Source organism: Chelmon rostratus, chromosome 9 (genome assembly GCF_017976325.1).
Source record: "Chelmon rostratus isolate fCheRos1 chromosome 9, fCheRos1.pri, whole genome shotgun sequence".
NCBI lineage: Eukaryota > Metazoa > Chordata > Actinopteri > Chaetodontiformes > Chaetodontidae > Chelmon > Chelmon rostratus.
Window position 1 is genome coordinate 7,066,622 of NC_055666.1, and position 20,880 is coordinate 7,087,501.

Consider the following 20,880-nt stretch of genomic DNA (forward strand, 5'->3'; position numbering starts at 1 on the left):
CCAGGTGGGGGCACCATCAGGGGTCAAAATGATGAATTTTATTGGAATCATATTTCAAAAAGTTATTCCAAGTAGTACTTTAGTAATGTAGTCTGTACCAAGTCATGTACAAAAAGGTCTGTCATCCCTCAGTAATCCATCTATTTCAGGACCCCCAATAAAAACACTGCATCATGGATACAGAACCCATCACACCAGCAACATCTGTAAGATGAGAACTGTGCAGACCTGTTTTAGGTCTGTTTTAAGGCAGTAATGAAGGTGTCAAAAAGAAAAAGAAAGGTTGTCCACATACTGAAATTTGCAAGCTCCATGAAATGAATTAACCCATTATAACCTAGTCCCACAGAGTGAAATGTTAGCTCAGATGTTAAACTCATCTTTGGCAGCTGTTCAAAAAATTGTTGTTGTTTTTTTTTTAATTACAGGAAATTACAGGAGCAGCACAGACAAAATCCAACCTACAAACAGGAGGACTTACCAAACTGTGACACTGACACAGAGCACAGTGTGTGTCATAACGGTGACAGTCGCTGCTCAGAACTTTGAAGTTTAGCCAGTCACTGTGTCATAAAAGTGCATAACATCTTGCAAAACACACTGAAAATGTGTTAAAGTGAGACCACAAAATTCCCAGTGATGATTTTGAAGTAACAGTTGCTGGTTGTGATATTACATTGTACTATATGCAGCTTTACATCATACTATTACGTACTGCCATTTTCCAGTAATTGTGACTTTTAGTCGCATTGGCGGATGTTCAGCAATAGTTACATGGACTCGCTGTAAGGCTACGAGCAGAAGTAGGTTAAGGGCAGAGTTTAATGACTCTAGGTTAGGGATTGGATAACGTAGTTCTGATATTGGACTACATGGTATTATTAGCATTACCTGAAGCAGCGGACCCCGCAGCTTCCAAATACAACCTGTTTGCTAAAGGGGCTTGCTGTGTGTGTGAGTGGGGATTATAGGGTAGTCAGTTGATTAGTGTCCATGTCAGTAGTAGTGGTGTCGGTGGTAATATAGGTCGGCCGGTCTAGCCTGTGAACTCAATCCCACAAACAGACACTCTGAGTGACATATACGCTGCAGCAGACCGAGACAGACTGACACACATGTAAAAACAGACGGACTGACATATATGCAAATGAGGACACTTGCGGAGTATTATGCAAACACACAGACACACGCTGACCACACAATGCCCAGGCACACACACAATAGTCAGAGATCCTTGTGTCCCTTTACACCTAGAAATTTTGTTATGCATGTTTCTAAATAGGCCACCAGTGCAGTCTAGCCAGATCTCCTAGCACAGATTGTCTGGACGTTGTATGCTGGGTTGGAACTAGCAATTATCCTCAGCGTCATCTTGCAGACTATTATACAAGGTCTTATTTGGCCAGAAAGAAAGCTGGATATTCAGGTAATGGATAACAAGGCTGCGCTTGTGCGTGTGTAAAAAGCCAGAGGCATCTAATTTCACAGTGAAAATCTCGTGTTTCATTCCTTTAGGAAATAATGCATAAACAAGACTGAAAGGTATGAGAGAATCACGGCTGCATGTGATAAAGATCTTCAATCAGAAGAAGATTTTGAACTTGCGGAAGTCTGAGTTTGAGCTGCTGTGCGTGCCCAAGTCTTGTGTGACCATGACAACTACATTTTGACCCTTCATGGAACAGATGAGGGGTTTTTTGTTTGTTTTTTACAGTTGTCAAAATCAGATTCTCTATTTGGTCGAGCAACACGAGATCAGGCCTGTTACTTATTAGAATAAAGAACAGATGTTTTGTGTAAAATGGAGCCTTTTATTTGCATTGGAATCCTGTTAGATGGTAATCATGGAGGGATGGAGGTAGAGAGTTACTGCCTTATTACAGTGATGGATGATGTTATCTTTAAATTGTTTGCAGCTTTCACATCAAAATACTTTACAAGGACAATACTTGTGTTTTCTCTTAAATTCTAAACAGTTCTAATAAAATAGTTATTGAGCCTTACGTTTTCTTTTTGTGTGCATACTGGGTTTAATCTTTATTTAATGTTTAGTGCACCCCCACAAAATAAAGCAGTTTTCAGGTATTTAACCGATTTTAAATGCCATTGTAAATGTAAAGCAAAAAAAAGAAAAAAAAGAAATGAAAAATAAAAAAAATGATTGTTGTTGTATTGTTTTCATTAACTCAGTACAACATTTTTATATCAGAGAGAGATTTTTTGTCCATGAGTGGAGTCTCTAAGAAAGAGTAAAACTCTGCATCCTTGAACTTCTGGACTGAACCATAATTTGAACCATTTAACCTAAAGCTTATTAAAGTGATCCACTAAGTTATGCCAGTTCCTCTGAAAGGGATAATGAATGTGTTTACCAAATTTCATGACAACCCATCCAACATGTTTTTGAGGCATTTCACCCAAAACCACAAATGTCAACCTCATGGTGGCGTTTGACAGGGGTTCAGCAAAATCATTCATGTCAGTGTCAGTCCACCCAAAAGTTGTTGAGTCTGGGCCCAAGCGGTGGATCCACCGACAGGCCGAGACTGCCACCCCTAGAGGCATTGCTTTGAATCAATGCTGCACTCCAAGGTAATCCCACAAACTGATAAACCATAAAATCTGACTATATTAATTGAGATGTAAGTGATTTTACAGAGCGATTCTTCCAGTGTTAAGATTTGTTTTTTTCAGACTGTTTGTGAGAGGAATCAAAGATCTGTTGGTTCCATCGTAAAACTGATCCAGGGCAGCTGTTCAGAAATGATGTCAGTGCTAAAGTAGCCATTTTAGCCTTTTAGTATTTGTAGATTAAGAGCTTTTTATCAGCTATTTCTCACTTCTGTTGAGGCTGCTTCTGTAGTTGTTTATGTTTTGACTCAGTTTTGCCGAGGTGTTGAATAGGCGGAAAGTGTTGCACCTTTAAAAAAAGACATATGGCACGGTGTTAAAATCCAAACAAATCATCTATTCTTTGCAAATACAAGAACTGACAGATTTTATTGGAGAAATGTGGTTCAAGAGATAAAAATTCTTGATGTTATTATGGAACACAGATAGAAAAAAAAGAGAAAATTTGTCATTTAGTTGTTACAACCCAAAGCTTTTGTGCTGTCAATGGTTTGAATTACACATATAAAAACATGAGTAGACCTTGTTTATTCTTTGACTTGCACATCATCATGTTTCAGAAGCATGTTAGCAATGTCGAGTCTCAAACTCAACAGATCACATGACACCAGTTAAAGTGGTCACTTAGCAAGGGAGCGTCTGAGTGCTCACATGGCTGCATTTGTATTTTGGCACAACGGAGGCTTTGCAGCAGTCTCACGTCTCCCCACAACCACCGAACTGAAACTGAAACTAAAATGTCCAGTTCACAACACAGCGAGGAAAGGTGGTGGTACAGTCTGACTTCATAGATTTGTTTTCATATGTGTGCTGTGATGCAGGAAACTGTCTTGAGTCCTTGTCTTTTGTCTTCAGTATCGTCATTAGGTACAGCGCCCCTGTGGTGCAGCCAGCTGGCTAACTATTCATATTATTTTGCCCTCTGTCAGCAGTCAAGTATGTTGGATGCCAACACCATCAAATCATAACATCATGACAGGAACATTATTCGCATCTCTCATGATATCACATTTGAAATTATTTAAATGAGCGGCATCTGGTGCAATTTACAAAATCCCATTAAATCTTGAAAACTAAGAAAAGAGGAGAGTTTAATAAGATAACAGCCCTGTGTTGATATATCAATCTTGGATTTGAAGAATGCTCCTCTTCTCCAGATCATTCATCTCTTTGAGGATCAGAGCCACGTTGTACCGGAGCTCCTGGAATTTAGACACAGGCACCTGAACAAGAAAACAACAGCTCACTGACAATGTGACACAGACAACGTGTCCAGTATGAAAACAAGTGCATAGCCGAGTGTTTGTAAGTAACAGCTGAGAAATACATTGTTGAAATGTTCACGCTGACCGTGTGTGGGAATTTGTAAATTTCTTTTCCATGATTTCATTTTCTTACACACCTCTCCACTGCGTGTGCACTAATGCTTAAATACAGTCACTGAAAGAGTTCTTGAAAGTCTGAATTTCACCTTGATTTCACAGTAATTCATGCTTGATTTTGACCTCTGACCTCCCAAAACAATGTTTCCTAAAGTTAAACATGTGCATGGCCTTCTATTCATAGGTGGTGAAGGCTCAAGCTGACTGTGAGACATCATCCGTTTGTAACTTCACTGGAAAAGATACATCTGCTAATTCAAGGAGAGAGGTGAAAAAAAGTGCAGCCATCTCTTCTGGCTGTTTTTTGCGAGTACAGCACCAGATACTCTTTCTTGGTCATCATCCAGAAGAGAATTTAAGACATATCAGGTGGAGATAAGATGCGTCCATCAATAGAATTGGCACGTTGGATGTTGTCGCTACTAATCCTCTAATTCTGCTGTAATCTGATTACGTAACCTATTATTGGACAGCCGTAGTGGAAGTATTCCCTCCTGCTTCTGTCCACATTAGTAACCTACTTTAAAAACTTTATGGAGTATGGCGCCCTCTGTTGAGTAAAGCATCTTACTAACTTGTTAAAGGTTTAAATCATATTGCTGTTGACTTTCACTCTTTGTATTATGGCCTTTCTGAATCGTTCATCACTAAATGCAATTATTTCCTATGAGCACATTTGCATGCTTGTAATACAAGTTAAAAATGTTATAATAATAGTGATACTGTTTGTGGTTCCTGCAGGCAGCAGAGCTGCTATTGTTGGCAGTGTAACTACAATCCTTTATCTAATTTAAGCCACTTTTTTTTAATCTCTTTTGCTCTTTCGTGAATTGAGGATTGGGTCCTTTCTCCTGTAATCTGAAATCATAGGTTTACGCAAACAGACAAAGGACACATGGTCAAAGGTTCAGGGTGAAAAAACTTAATAAAGTGGATCTATTTCAAAGACACTGATGTTATTCTTTTAGAAAAAGATGAATTTGCCAAGAGATGGAGAGAGAACAGTTCTGAATATCTATTTGATTCTGCTTGCCAGGCTTTGTAATAAATGTTTTGTTGTACAATATGTCTAACAAGTGGAACCACAATGATGTATCAGAAACAGTTAATAAGAGTTGCTTCAATTATTCTACTGTGATCATATTATGTAACAAGTCCTACATTAGAACCGTAACCCTTACTGGCTAACTACCAACTGAAGATAAACTGGGAATTAACACTTCAGTGCAGAACTAACATTAGCCATGTGGATAAAATGACCTTCCATAGGGCAGTCCTTTCACACCAAAACCAAAACCTTTATCACGGAAGCTAAAATCTATGTAAGACCAATTTAAACCCAAACGTTTGCACAACCTCAATGTACTGTAGCTGATATTTAGTTATATTGTACAACTTTTAAGTATTGCCCAACACCTGTATCTGGATGAGGAGAGGGCAGGAAACCACCCTCCACCTTTTAACAGCTACTGGAGGCAATGTTCCCGCCAACATGTGTGAACCGTGATGCTCGCCACTGTCCTTTCTCTGATTTTTAAACAAATAAATTAGACTCATGGCTCAGTCTATGTGCCTTCAGTACTGGTGTCAAAATGGAAAGGATTAAGCTTAAGCACAGGAGGAGAATATAAAACTGCCTGTACAAAGAGGAACAAGTCAGTAAAGTACCTCAAAGCGGTGAAAGCTCCCGTCTGACAGTTTCATCTGCATCAGAACAGAAGGCTGCAAGGCCCGAGCTAAAGAGCTGTGGAGACAGAGGAGTCACAGAACAACATGGATCTCCATCCACTACCAGCTGGAAATTACATTTCATTTAATTACATTGCTGTGTCCGTTCAAGCATGCTGACTATTACTGCTCAGTCCAACCACCTACTTCTTGTATTTCTTTTTTTATTGTGACTGACATTTTATTAAATTTTAGAAAAACACAGGTTATGTGTCCTCTCTCCCTCAGCACATTACCTCGTAGAAATGGCAACATCCACTCTCCATTTAAAGTCTTCTACTGTGGGGAGGTGAGGATCATTCTGGGAGGTTGCTGCCTCTAGAGCTGCACGCCTGCAAATACAAAGAGAGGTGTGACACAGCAAAAATAATGTCCCCATGAACAGCATCTGAATGCCATCCACAGCAGCAGCACTGCACTAAACAAGAAAAAGGCATATTTTTTTCACGGTAAAAGGAGATCTGTGCCTTTGTGAGAAGACAGAGTAAACATGTGATGCTCTAAATGTGGAGGATCGAAAATTAACATACCGACTGCCAAAAACCACACTGGAGAAATCTGTGATAAATTCTTCAGGTATCCTGGATCACAAAACACAGAAACAACAAACTCAGCATTTGATGCTGAAAGTGTGTCATGTACAAGGATTGACAATCAGCACACTGAGCATGGGATATAATGATGACCCTTACCTCAGCTCTCTAAGATCTTCTTTAAAGGCCTACACAGAGACACAAATGAACAAAGCATTTTCCTATGAGAGACTAAAAATGTTGACATCTTAAAATGTGCAATTCTGTGCTTGCAAATAGGAAGCAATTAGCATTTGTTGCTAGTTACACGCACAGGTGTGTAAACACCAGTGCGGGTGAACCACAGCCATGCAAGGCCTTCAATAAACGTTCTTAAAGCAGACATTTTAGCAGTGTACTAATTCCATACTACATACTAAGAGTACACATTATGTACTATATACTTACTGTTATAACATCACAATTTTACAGTTGTGCACCAGCAGACATCAATCAAACTGTCAAACCTCACAAAGAGTAGACATAATTTTTAAAAATCAACTTATTTTTTTATTTTCTGGGATCTGCAAGTAGCAGTTCTACCACAACTTGCTATTTATTTACATTTTTCCAACCATGTTGAGCTGATTCATTCATTTCCTCCATGCAATGCACTGTGACAGTAGGTCTTCTTCACTGCACACAGTTTGAGCGATCATTAGATCAGTAGGTGTTGAGCAGCACAACAACATATATTAAATGTATAAAATGCAGATCATTGCATTGTACTTTTTTTCTATTTTTGTGTGTTTTTTAAGGACACTGTATGGTGTCCTAAATTACATACAGAGAATTCCGACACTCAAGCAGAATGGCAAAGATATAGAGCACTAAATAGTGAATAGAGCGTGATTTCAGACACGAAAGCAGTACCCTGAAACTGAACCAGCCATCATTAATTTTATTATTTATACGGACCTATGATTTTTCAACATTTCAAAATGTCTTCTGTGAAAAAGACTCATGGTGTCCATCAACTGCATGTTTAAATATCAAGTGTTTTTTCCAGTAGGCATAACATACTTTGCATATTAAATTTTGTCCCCTTTGAAACATGAACACACACACATGCACGCACACACACACACACACACACACACACACACACACAATCTCTGCTTAGAATTAGTGTATAGTATGGAATTAACACACATCTCACGTATTGCAAAAGCATGAAAGGGACATGTGAAACCACTAACATGAATGATTGATTTGTTCTGTTTAGGTGCAAAAATTAGATCACCTGCATTGAATGCAGTCATTATTAATGTTATTAGGTACGTCTGCACTTTTCCTACTATGACAAGTCAAAATGTCTTTTGTGGAAAAGGCCCATCTGTAGGCTGTAGCAGGGCTAGCTGCCAAGTCACTGACACAGACTGATTTTGTGTTTAGTGCCAGTATGCTCCAACATATAATTTCCAGTGTTTAACACCATCTTACCTCTTGTTTAAGCGAGGATGTGGGGATGCGGATGGCTTCAGACAGAACTCTGTACATCCCAGCTACGATGTAACTGAGCCTCTCCTGGGGGATGGCACTGCTCTCTGCTATCGACTTCATCACTTCTCTGCAGTCCTTCCCCTCCAGGGCACTGACCACAGCTGGACACAGAATAATTCACAAATACAGTTTACTCACTTATGTAAAGGCTGCAACCTCCAGTGCTGTACTTGTCCAGAGTTTCAGTGGGTCTTATTGAGAGCATGCACAAGCAGGGACATTGGGTAGGTCATCAGTCAAGTCAATTATCATTAACTGAGCAACTAATAAAGAGTCAATGAAATGTTTTAATGCCTGTGGCTTATACCATGCATTTAATTAGATATGTCATACAGACAGCTGAACAAGTCTGTAATGAGTGAAATTATCAACACTTAAATCACGATCGCTGTTTTAGAAAGACAATAATAGCAACATCATCTGGCAGACAATTAACTGGTATTTACCTTTCAGTATTTTTCTGAACATCTCTTGGTCCACATCCTTCAGGTTTTTTGACATTGACTCGACTTCAGGTGGTATTCTGCCTCCCAAAAAGCTGGAGTCCTTTGCATGGCTTGAAGACATGGCTGAACATGTACTAATATGCTGTATGCACAGATTACAGATAGCAATGTGGCAAATTTAAGTACAGTCGTCTGTGCTTTCTTTTTGCTTTTTGTTTATGCAACAGCTTCCGCCTTCATGTCACATGACGCTCGCCTCGTTCCCAGGAAGTCTCGCGGTGGCAGCTTAGATCATCGGTAGAAAAGAAAGGATTTGCAAATGGAGGTGGCAAAAAGGATCATTCTTTGAACGACAAAAGGTTGGTGTTTTGATATAGATAGCTACTTAATTGCAACGTTGTCGGGTTTATAAACAGTTCGAAATTGTTGTCGTAGAGAAAAGATTAGTTAGGTGTCGTTTTCTGGCTATGTAAACGCTATGTGGACATTAGGAACATTAGCAACCAGCTAACGTTAACGATGTTAGCTCGTGTTGTGTTCCAGTCACAGGCTGTTCGCCTTTACGAAAACAACAACATTTAATGTAAAATGTAGCCAAACTAATGTAACTACCGTCTTTAATGCCAGATTCTCATTTAGCCCTGTCTTCTTGCTCATGTTTACAATAAAAGATTTGAGTCTGTTGACAAGAAAACAACAATTTCGGGAGTTGGACGCTTACGTGGATGACATCTAGTGTCAACAGTTAACATCAGCACTTCTTTTAACGTTAGTGGATAACGTTAAAAGACAACATTAGCTTTAATAACGTTAGCATTGCCCACCACTGTCGTCAGTGTTTCTAGCGAAGACACGGCATTAGCCAAATGAAAATCAGCGCGAGCAGTGTTACTGCTTTGGTAGTATTTGATAGTGTTGCTTTGGTTCGTGACTGTGTGCGACATGCTTGTAGCATCTTTTCCCCCCAATTGTCTTAACAACAACATTACATCACATCCATTAACCTGTACATTTCCCTACAGATCAAACTCTGCACATCTATCCGGTCTGTAATATGTTGGTGTAAGCAGTGTAAAAACAAATAAATTGTATCCCTTTAATTACAAAAAAGATTTGTTTATATTTTGCTGAAGCTTTCCAGAATTTCTTTTACAGGAGAAAATTGATAATGGATGCTTCTTCAATTTACTACAAACACAGTGTTGCTATATTCATGTTGAATACAATTTTTAAGAAAATGCTGTGTTTTTGTTATTTTCTATTAGCTAGCTAACTAACTCTCCTTGACATGGGTGCATTAGCTGTAGAAGACATCACCATTATTTATACATACATTATTAAATGAGAGACTGTGGACACAGTCATATACACCTGTACAGTACAGTACAGTCCAATACAAAACACCTGCCATCGATGCGTTATACATTAAGTAAAGCACTTTTGAGAGTATATCAGCCGTGTTAATTGAATTTTCCGGTTATTAGCAAGACTCTAGCTGTTTTGAAAGGTGCCCTGTTGTGGTTGTCATATCTTTGCCTCTGTTTCTGTGTCAGGTACATCTGGCCATGTCTGAATCTCTGTATGAGAAGTTTTTGGCCCCGGAGGAGCCTTTCCCTCTCCTTTCCCAAAGAGCCAACCTCAGTGATGTGGGAACCCTGGATGTCAGTGACTTCGGCTGTCAACTCTCATCTTGTCACAGAACAGATCCTCTACACCGCTTCCACAGTAACAGGTAAGTAAAGGGACAGAGAAAGAGTGTGTGTCTGTGTGTGTGTGCGCTTGGGCATGTTCACACAATTATGTCACCTGTTTGTGAATTAAACTGACTTTCAGATTTAATTTCCAAAAGATATTTGTAAAAGGTAATTAAAACATAAACCACATGTATGCAGTATCCTAAGACAAAGAAGGTGGACCAACTGTCAGCTGTTGCAGGATAAGTTATTGTTGCATTCAACACACTGCTATTGACAAATGTTAATGTGCTTGTCAAGTTGCTCATGTCCTGGTTGTCAGTGCCAGTAAAGTCTGTTTACAAGTGTGGCAGTGCACTAGTGTTCAAATAGTATTGATTAATAGTATTGACCATGTTTGCATGGTCTCACATCCATACTTACCCTTTCGCAGTTGTTAATTAAATTAAATTGAATCCCACAATCATATTTTCACGTGGCACAGAAAATTGCGAATTTTCAATCTGTCTTTACAAAAATGCGAAAGAGCAGCTGCTTATCCTCTGAATTTGAAGGCTTAGAAAGCCTATGTCTAAATGTTGTTGCTCAATGACTCCTGCATCTACATTTTTGTTTCATGTTAAGATGAAATATGTAGACACTCGTAATGTGTTTCACAGAGAAAGATATTTACGTAGTTGAATCATTCATTCTTATGTTGTATGCACACTACCTGGTGTCAGGAAAATTAACAATTTGTTGGAATGACTCACAGAATATACTTTGATGTTCACTCATTGTTCTCCTCAGGTGGAACCTTACTTCCTGTGGGACCAGTGTTGCCAGCTCGGAGTGCAGCGAGGAACTTTTCTCCTCTGTGTCTGTCGGGGATCAGGACGACTGTTACTCCCTTCTTGATGACCAAGAACTAACATCTCTGGACCTGTTTCCAGAGGGCAGTGTTTGCAGTGACGTCTCCTCCTCCATCAGCACCTATTGGGACTGGTCTGACAGCGAGTTTGAGTGGCAGGTAGGTTGTTGGCTGGCCGGTTGCCAAACTTTAGGTGCTCTAGGATGAAAGACTTGAGAGCCTAGATGATGAATTGGTTATATCAAACAGAGAGGATGTGGAAGTTACAGTAATGAACAGTCTCGTTTGTTCATTCCAGATAATTTGTCCTCCTACTTCTCATTGTTTATCTGTCTGACTGCTGTTTTCACAGTTGCCAGGAAGTGACATTGCCAGTGGCAGTGATGTCCTTTCTGACATCATCCCGAGTGTGCCAAGTTCACCCTGTCTGTTTTCCAAGAGGAAGCCTAAGCCCCACCCTCACCGCAACTTGGATGAGTTACCATGGAGTGCTATGACCAATGATGAACAAGTAAGCAAAGCCTACACTACGGCTTAATGTTTTGCTTATCTTTAGCTTATCAAAACAATCGAAACCAATGTGGTATCAAATGACAGCAGCTCCAATACTTGTGCCAGCAACATAATTGCATTCACAAGCTAAAATCTGACAAGGAATCTGTATACCTGTACATGAATGTTGAGTGACAGTACTGCAGGGAATAATCTTGTAGATTTTCCCATCTCTCTGAATTTCCTGCAAGATACATTATTTGTGTTGAACTGTGCGATCATTGATGTGATTGCAAATATATCCCATAAAATGTTTATTTGAACTCTTTTCTCTGAGACGATCCAAGCTATTTTTTTTTTGACGGATTTGTATCAGCAATATAAATCACCGATAGTTTCCAATCCCTGGCTTGTTTGGTTCAATTACCCCAGCAGTCAAAAACACCCGATTACACTCTGTTAAACACACCTTTAGCTTTCAGTTTAGGCAGAGATGCCTGGAAAAAAGGAACAAAATTCAAAACTGCATGTCTTTGTATCCACTTCCAGGTGGAGTACATTGAGTACCTGAGTCGGAAGGTCAGCACAGAGATGGGCCTGAGGGAACAGCTGGACATCATCAAGATCATCGATCCCTGTGCTCAAATCTCTCCCACTGACAGCGAGTTCATCATAGAACTCAACTGTCTCACCGACGAGAAACTCAAACAGGTGGGTGGTGTCTCTCAAGCACGCCACTTTAACAATGCAACTCAATTAAACCTGTTAACAACGGCTGGTTTTCTTTCACACTTAACCTCACACTTATACCAAAGTCTTAGCAGCCCGTCACTAAGTTGATTCAGAAAAGATAAAGAGAGTTCTCCATGAAGATGAAAGCGATTATTTTTTCTGCCTTTAGAGTTTATTTATAAACTGTTTTACACCTACATGTAGATCAAGTAGAAGTATAAATGCATTTTATTGGTATTTAAAGTCACTAAATTGAAAGAAGTTATATTGAGCTGATGCTGTAATAACATTGATTGTTAATTAGTTGTTTTATTTGATTGTTAATTAGCTCATATCAGTTACAGTATTTTCAGTGTCACTGTGTGTCCAGGTTTGAGGGAATGGGTTGGTGGATAGTTGAATTGACATTGTGTCCTATGGCAGCGCAGGGGCTTGAATGATGCATTTAGTTGCCTTTTTGATTCCACTGTTGGTTATTGTTGCGTATTGAAGAGAAGCACTCCTTGCCAATGCTTCAGTAAACCAGGTTTAGAAAGATGGTAACCCAGGGTTATGCAGCATGTGAAGAGTAAATTTGTTGACCTGTACGATGTCATCAGGTGCGAAACTACATCAGAGAACACAGCCCCAGGCAGCGGGCCAGCAGCACCAGAGAGAGCTGGAAGAGGAGCAGCCACAGCAGCGCCAGCACCGGCGGTGTCAGTGGAGCCAGCAGCAGCAATGCCAGCATGGTCAGCTCTGCCAGCTCCTCCACTGGCTCTACAGCCTCCAACTCTGTAGCAGGTAAGATGCTGCCCAGCTGGTCAACAGTAGTGTAGCAGTAATAATGCTGCTACCAGGGGAGCCTGCAGCAATGGGACAAAGTCAGCTCAGTTGTCTTGACTAACCAGTGACAGAAAGACACTTTTATTGTTGAAATGATGAGAACATCCACTGAGTTAGAATTATTTTTAGGTCATCCTTGTTGTAATATTGATAATATTTCCTTGTGCTCCAGGTGGCACAGCATCAGCCTGTAGTGGAAGCAGTGTTGCCAACATCAGCAGAGCTCACAGTGATGGCAATCTTTCCAGTGCTGCAGAACGTATCCGAGACTCTAAAGTAAGGAACAATCTCTTCTTTGTCTTGTGTATATATCGATGTTATACCATTTCCTGCTACAAGGTGGTTACAGTGCATTTCAAGTGTGATTTTCCATTTTGTTACATTACTGTGTTTAACATGATTTTGTGTTTGTTTTATGTCTGCTTCTATGTGAAGCATTTAGAGCTGCATTTCTTGTATGAGAGGCTTTACAGATATAGTCTATTACTGTTATTATTTTCACACAATGACAAGAATGTGATGTGATGCTCTGTGATCCAGTTTTATTTTCTGAACAACATCAGAAACAGAATAGCAAATGTTTACAGCATTAGCAACATCTATCAACTACAAATATAAAACTTCAGTGCAAATACGGCAGGCAGCCTAAGATAAATAAAGCATAGTGCAAGGACATGACATTTGTTCTCAGGCATCTGTCAACCGAATAGAATAAAAGTAACAACAAATTGTCTGTGGCTACAATCCAGTACCAATAAATTAAAAGCACAGCCTGTAGCATCCTGTAGGCTTATCAAATAATAACAAAATAATAATAAATTTAAAAAAAAGCCATAAAAGTATGTCTGCCACACCATTACATTAGGCTGTTCTTACGCCAAAGTCCTTCACCAGAAACACAAGCATGTTTACTTTTTCGGGCTTGAGCAGGTCACCTAACAGGTTTACAGCTTTGCCCTACAGTGCTGAACACCTGCTCTGATGGTGTGATTATGGCACATAATATAATAATAAAATAATGTAATTCCCGGCCACCCACAACATCAGTGTAAAGCTGCTGCCGTTTGATTTCTACCAGAGAAGGAGATCTTTGTCTCTGTCCTAAATGCTGCTAAACAAATACTCTTAAGGCGTTTTTTATATAGAGGCACACATTGCGCAGCTGATTTTTTATTTTCATTTTTTCATGACAGTACTGAAACAGACACCATTGCTACCTTGCTACCATATTACCACCCAGCCCTATTTCCTGGTGATGTTATTGCTGTGCTAGACAAATACCACTCCACTTTCATCGCTGGGAATACACAGTAAAGAATTGCACTGAGTACAGGCATTTTTGCAGCCTCATTTTTAAACTTGAGTCCAGTTGCCTCTGGACCCGACCATTTCTGATCCCACTCTGCCACATACAATTTATCTTTACTACAGCTAATCCATTCTAGTTTGTTTTTGGCATTATGATGCAGTAAACTTTTTAAAGTGACTTAAGTACGTGTACTATTACAGCCAGATGTTCTAGCTATTTCACGGAGCATGTGAGGCTAGCTGATTACCTCAACACCTTGATCCTCATCTAGGTATTATCTCTAACCCCTCTCTCTCACCATGCTGTCTTCCAGAAACGTTCGAAGCAGCGCAAGCTTCAGCAGAAAGCCCTCCGGAAGCGGCAGCTCAAAGAACAACGGCAGGCTCGCAAGGAGCGTCTGAGTGGACTGTTTCTGAACGAGGAGGTGCTGTCGCTGCGCGTGACGGAGGAGGACGACCACGGTGACGACCTGGACATACTGATGTGACACCAGTGAATCAATCAGTGCTCCCTCTATGCCTGCTCTTTCACCACTCAGCCACTACCATAAAGCTTGTAGACCATGCTAATCCACATCACTGCATGCATTAGCTTTGAGTAGGCTAATATGCTCATAATGCATTTTTCTAGAGTACTGTCTGATAGGCAGTTGTGTTGCTTGCTTGTAGTAGCCTAAAACATAGCTTGTCATATTGCGTGCTAATACTAGTGTAGTACTGCTAGTTCTGAAACGGATAGCCGCTGTAATCACTACTAAGCTAGCTACAGCAATAATACTGCTAATGCTTTGATTAGATGCAGACCTCAGTCTAGCTTGCTTATAGCCAGTGTTAATGAAACTAGAGGTTCGCAGAGACACGTAAATATACACTATTAATCAGTTATTTCAGCTCAATACAGTTAACTAGAGGATTGCTGATAGATGCTGTAACAGCGTATAGCCACTGCTACTAATACAGCCACCACTAGCAGAAGGACAGATCAGGAAAGAGAAGCTGAGTTTGGCCACATTATGCAGATGCTGCACTGTTTCAAAAAAAACAAGAAAAACAGCAGCAAGTATATTTCTTCATGACATACAGGAGGAATTATATGCAAGTTGGCAGTATTTTAGCTAATTTGGTAGTAGATTTCACCCATGTGCCTAGACATACATCCATACTCTACAGGGCTATATCTGCATTGGCCAAACTCTGTTCATGCATCTGTAGTTTAGACAGCTGCAGGTCATGTTACAGCATGAGTGTAACCTAAAGGCCTACAGTCAAAGTGGCTTGAGCGCAAGGGGTCGCATTCATAAGTAATTTCTCAAAATGATTCTTGAAGCCTAATTCATAGTTGAAAATTAAGTTCAGGGGAAAATAATTGATACCTGTTCAAATTCACACATTCAACACATCTGAAATTCAAAGGCTCCTAAAGTGAAACTGAAGTGAAAGGACGTGAGCTGGTCTGTCTTTTTATCTGCTGAGTGTTGTCCCATTTCACACCTAAGGCTTAGAGGGAGCACTGAAACGGTGCTTGTTTAAATTGTCACCCACACTGAGTCACTGTGGTTCAATAATTAACAACTTGCATTATTATTTGCATACACCGGTTTAAAAATAGCTTATGTGTTGTAAATAAATGATAAATAACAGCATATTTACGGCTTGCTTTAAGGTTTTCCTTGGTGATATAGGTTTGATATAAAGTTTTTTCATATATATATATATATATATATATATATATATATATATATATATATATATATATATATATATATATATATATATATAAAAGGTAGTGAACTAATTGGTTATCATAGCAGAAAAATGCTGTCAGTTGCTACTGTTTTTAATAGGTTTCCAGTCTTATTTTGAAGCATTTAGATATTTTGTCACAAGTACTTGAGTTTGGTGGTCGTCTCAGACATCTTTTGAACTCTGACTTTGTCAAGCCCTCTTTGTTTCTCTGCCAGCACTCCTACTGAATGTTTTGCCCAACACAGACCAAATAGTCACAGATTTTCCATCATTTTCTTCTGAGTACATTTTTGAATGATTTGACCACCATGATAAGTTTCAGGCATTTCAGCTTTGGTGAAGTCTTACTGGAGGTTTTTACAGATCACATTGTGCCACTCCTTGTTCAGTCAGGCTGCATGTGGCACTTCATTGACCTCATCGTGTTGCTTTGCTACCAACCATCATGTTCCATGCCAACAGCTCTTTACTTGTGGACAAACAAGTTGTATCCTAGCCTCAATGCCTTCTGTGCACACAAAATGTTGTGATTTCATAGTGTGATGTTGAGTCACACCCCTTTTCTATGGTATGAAGTATGATTCCCAACATCTCAGCATAAACCCTAATCATGAATACAAGGGCCTTGGAAGGACATGTTGAGTTTCAGACTGACAAGTTGGTGTGATACAACATCAAACTATGAAATCCAACATCTACTTACAAGGCACTTTTAAGTATATGGTCATAACCCAACATTTCTGTACCCTATATCTTTGTACAGACTCTATTCACAAGTGCAAGCGGCAGTCATTAGGTCAGTAGGACACACCCAACATCTCCTCACACATTTGTATGTGTGGTTCATAGCACCCGACATCTCTTTATTGTCCTTACAATGAGCCAACTTCTCAGTGCAAAGATGTTTTTTTGACCCAGTACTTCTGTGGAGAACAATATTTCCTACAATACGAGTTCTCTGCTCTTGAGTTCTCTGCGCTTGACACTGACATGATCTACAAGAAAAGTCTTGCTAAATGTGTCTTTAAAATGTCTGACAATTTTCTCTTTGAAACCACAAGTCCACATTTTTTAAATTTCTTCCTTTTATTTGAACATTGGATTTGCTTAACTGTGTACATATAACATGAATAGTGCAACAATTGTCATTATCAGGTCTTCAGTGAAATCAGTTAAAAATGCTCAATAACGTATTTGACAAAGTACATTCAGAACAGAACTGTAGACAAATGCATACGTTTCCTCCTCAGAAACAGGTTAAACATTGTGCTCATCCTCAAGGCCTCTGGAGAAGATAAGAACTACTGTCTGCTGGTTTGGCTCTGGCGCTTAACTTGAGCTGGTTTCTTAAGAATGTGCAACTAACATCGAGCCATTTACTCGGCCTCCAGAAGTGTTCATTTTCCTCTGTTAAATTCTGTGTGGCCCACAACAACGTTTTCTAAAAGCACTAGCACCTCAAAAAGACCTTTGTGGAGTTGTAGCTAGGCTGCCATATTCATATTTGCTAGAAGTAGCAACCTGACATTTGAGTTTTCTTTTCTCTACCTTGTATAAGAACACTTTCCCACAGCTGCCCATCTGTAATATGATGAGCTGGGGCCGTTCATTGGCTTCAAAGCCTGCTGTCATTTCTGATACTTAATGTGTACTGAGCTTTGCTTCTTGTCTCTGTCTCATGTATAAAGTTATTAATTACAGCAATTATGTTTAATGCAGCTTTATGTATTCTGTAGCTGTGAATGTGTAAAACTCTATTTTGGAAAATAAGATAATTTTGAAAAAAATAAAAATAGGCCAGTGCGATGCAACAAAGTTGTTTGTGTATATACCATGTAACTGCAGAAAATGAATGATATTGAACTGATTAAATAAGTGTAAAGAAAGCTAATGTAAACCTTTTGTAAACTCCCTCAGTGTCATTGTTAGAATTATTTTACAGCCGACATCTGTTGAGGTGAAACGCCACAGTAACAACAGTGTTTACATGTATTAGTTCCTTTCAAACCACCATGCAGCAGTGTTGCCTGCAGTCATCCCTCGTGTTATCACTGGCTGAACCAGAGTTGGTTCTTCAGTCAGGACTGTGTGCAGTCCACTCAATGGTCCTGATTCATTGTAAACTTGACAAATAAACTTATAATGTTGCATCCTATTGTTCTTGTCTGTGGTGGCATGTTCTTATAACGTAGCTGTCTAACTTTCTCATGTTTGCATGATAGGGCCACAGCATTACCTAGTTGACCCAGAGATTTTGGGGTCTGGGGCAGCCGAATAACAAAAGCAGAAATGAATATATTTATTGTTTTTTATTGTTTTCAGATATTATTTCTTGTTTTTCGTTGTGCAAGTGTTCCGTAGTCATGTGCAACTGGATTGCAATATATGGCACTTATCCTAAAGCGAGCAAGCAAAAGCTCCTAAGATGTCTTTATTACAGAGAGACTTGAAAAGGACCACACAAGTGGGGACCCCCTTCCTGGACTGTGCCAAGGTGCCTAGCCGTGTATGTAACCCCCCTGAGTGTCCCTGTTTGTAACAGGTGTCGCAGGGGTGAACACTCCAAATGATCATCCCAGGCGCCTGTTCACTCTCGTGGGCCCTCGGCCTCCTGTTCGAGGCTCACGTTTGTCTACCTCGACCCCGAGAAGAGCCTCCTGAACCTTTTCTACGAAGAGGAGAAGATTTGAAATCTTCATGTTGCCTCCAGTGTTGGCCTCCTTGCAGGAAAGTAGACGGGTCGTCCTGGCCGACTGCAGCCTCCAACATGTGCTCTCTGTGACGCGCTTTTGTTAAAACTCAAATAAAATTCTAATTATAGAGGTGGGTCTATGTGCATATATACATTACATACTGTGCTATGTACATGTTTAAAATAGATGATGTATATGTCCACTAAGGCGACTTAGTGCAGCTATTTCTAATGAATTTTGCTGAGCTCAGTAAACTTAAAAAAACAGATCACTGTACGTTTTTTGAGAATGTCTCCCTGCAGGGAGCCTGGTGGGCGGAGTCCATCCAGGAGATTCAGTTCACCTGCACACATCGAATGTTTTGCTTAATTAATGCTTCAAGTGACTCACTGCTTACAGTGATGTGTAATTGCAAACATTAGCAGCAACTGTGAACGGGAATCACAGTCAGAGATAAGGATTTACACTACATCTGCCATGTTGTTCCTTCTTTAAAACATCCTTAAGATCCTTCGCTGTAACTCAATAATCGGACAGTTCATCAGATCTGCTGGCATAAGTTTTCCAGATAACTCTGTATACCTGTTTGTTGGAGGCCTGCTGGTTGTGTCGTAGGTACTGTGACACCTGCATCTGACCATCGAGATGAAGTTCGCATGAAGTTGGATATTCAAAGGATATTCACGACGGGTTGCAGTTATTTTTCAATAGCTTCCATGTCATGTGACCTAGTGACTCAGAATCCATATCAGATATTATTACTACACTGGACAAATAAGACACACCCCAACATGGAGTATTTTGTCTCTGCTCTGTTGTCTGTTACTTTGCACAGCACTGCTCCTTGTTTGCTGTAACTTTGTCCCGTCCATCTCTTTGAGTTGTCTCCTGAAGCCTCTCTCTCTCACTGACTTCTCTTTCTAATCATAAACATATGAAAAAGGTAATTATTGTAATTTCAATTCTAAAAATATCTAAATACTAAGTGACACAAAACTTAAAAACCTGCAGTACACTTTAGGATTCAGGCTGACTCTTGGGTCATGGGAGACAATTTGTTATTAGAGCTAGAATTTTTATCATCTTTTTTTTAATCTTATGTTATTGTAGGTGAAATGTGACAAAGCTGTTCTGTCATTTGTACTCGTCAACAACAACCACTGGAAATTACTGGTTTGTAATTCTAATTTGACTACAAGATCTTGATGACAAGTGACACGTACTTATGGCTGATAGTGCTCATCCTGTTTTGTTCTGTCACAGTACATCAATGCAAAATCCAGAACACTGTTTCTGGCCGATCCAGCATCGCTGTCATCGGAGCTCGACGACTCTAAACATCCTGCTAAAAGAAAACAGTGAATCAACATCACCAGTTATCAGTTATTTTGAAAATATTGATACAAATGTATCAATTATATAAAATTAGACACATTTAGTTAAATTTCACAGTCACAAACTATGTTGAAAAGTGTTGTTATTATGATAAATTGGGATTAGTTAGGGTCAGTTTTCATTCAGTAATATTTATCACTCATCAGTCCCTTGGAGTCAATATAATAATAAAATGATAAGGTGAATAAAAGCATTGGTTATTTAGTGGCAAAACCAAATATCTTTAAGGTGACTTCATATTTTGGTGCCATCATCATGAATAATTAATATGTATATATCCAGTGAATACTTAAGGATGAGAAGGACAGACTGGGTAGATAATAAGGAGAAGGGGAGTCATGAGCCACCCAGTTCAACAGGATGGGTCCAGCTGTGGTGTGATTGTTATAAAGGTAAGATAAGAGTGTTTCTGTTTCTATTTTACATTTCGTTGTGAAAAGAAAAATTACAAATCTAACCAAAATTTTTGGAGGCATTTTAGTCACAGTTCAATAATGTGTCTCCCATGTTTGTTGTCAGTATATGTGGCCTTACTGCACAGTGAAAATCAAACACCCCCTGTAACAAGAGCATTGTTTCTCTAGAGCAGTGATGGAGGCGTCCCCTCTGATCCCATGTGACAAATTTGAACCATCCAAAACTGACATGAGAAGGTAAAGGAGAGAGCTGGCTCTCCAAATCCTCCAAATGAGAGGCACTAAAATACTTCATGATGGGGTGTGTCTTATTTGTCCAGACTAATAAAACAATCCTGCAATGGTTTTGAGTCATTATGTCACATGACATGGAAGCTCGAATATCGAATATCCAACTGCCAACATCACCTCGGTCAGCTGACTCACTGTTTAAAATCTCCACAGAGACCATCAATCTGCAGTGTCAT

General features: G+C 39.6%; 2 protein-coding genes across 2 annotated transcripts; one reads left to right on the forward strand and one right to left on the reverse strand.

The window, feature by feature from the left end:
- Positions 1 to 2,983: 2,983 nt before the first annotated feature.
- commd5 (COMM domain containing 5) lies at positions 2,984 to 8,489 on the reverse strand. Its single transcript, XM_041944388.1, has 7 exons — positions 8,263 to 8,489; positions 7,757 to 7,917; positions 6,434 to 6,462; positions 6,272 to 6,322; positions 5,978 to 6,073; positions 5,682 to 5,757; positions 2,984 to 3,854 (listed from the first exon to the last, which is right to left on the reverse strand). Exons 1-7 carry the CDS (start codon positions 8,381 to 8,383, stop codon positions 3,753 to 3,755), a joined length of 636 nt encoding a protein of 211 aa, XP_041800322.1. The 5' UTR covers positions 8,384 to 8,489; the 3' UTR covers positions 2,984 to 3,752.
- A 43-nt stretch (positions 8,490 to 8,532) lies between these two features.
- fam199x (family with sequence similarity 199, X-linked) lies at positions 8,533 to 18,064 on the forward strand. Its single transcript, XM_041944011.1, has 8 exons — positions 8,533 to 8,621; positions 9,816 to 9,994; positions 10,746 to 10,965; positions 11,159 to 11,317; positions 11,848 to 12,009; positions 12,630 to 12,813; positions 13,028 to 13,131; positions 14,478 to 18,064. The coding sequence occupies exons 2-8, from the start codon at positions 9,828 to 9,830 to the stop codon at positions 14,649 to 14,651; spliced, it is 1,170 nt and encodes a 389-aa protein (XP_041799945.1). The 5' UTR covers positions 8,533 to 8,621; positions 9,816 to 9,827; the 3' UTR covers positions 14,652 to 18,064.
- Positions 18,065 to 20,880: the final 2,816 nt, after the last annotated feature.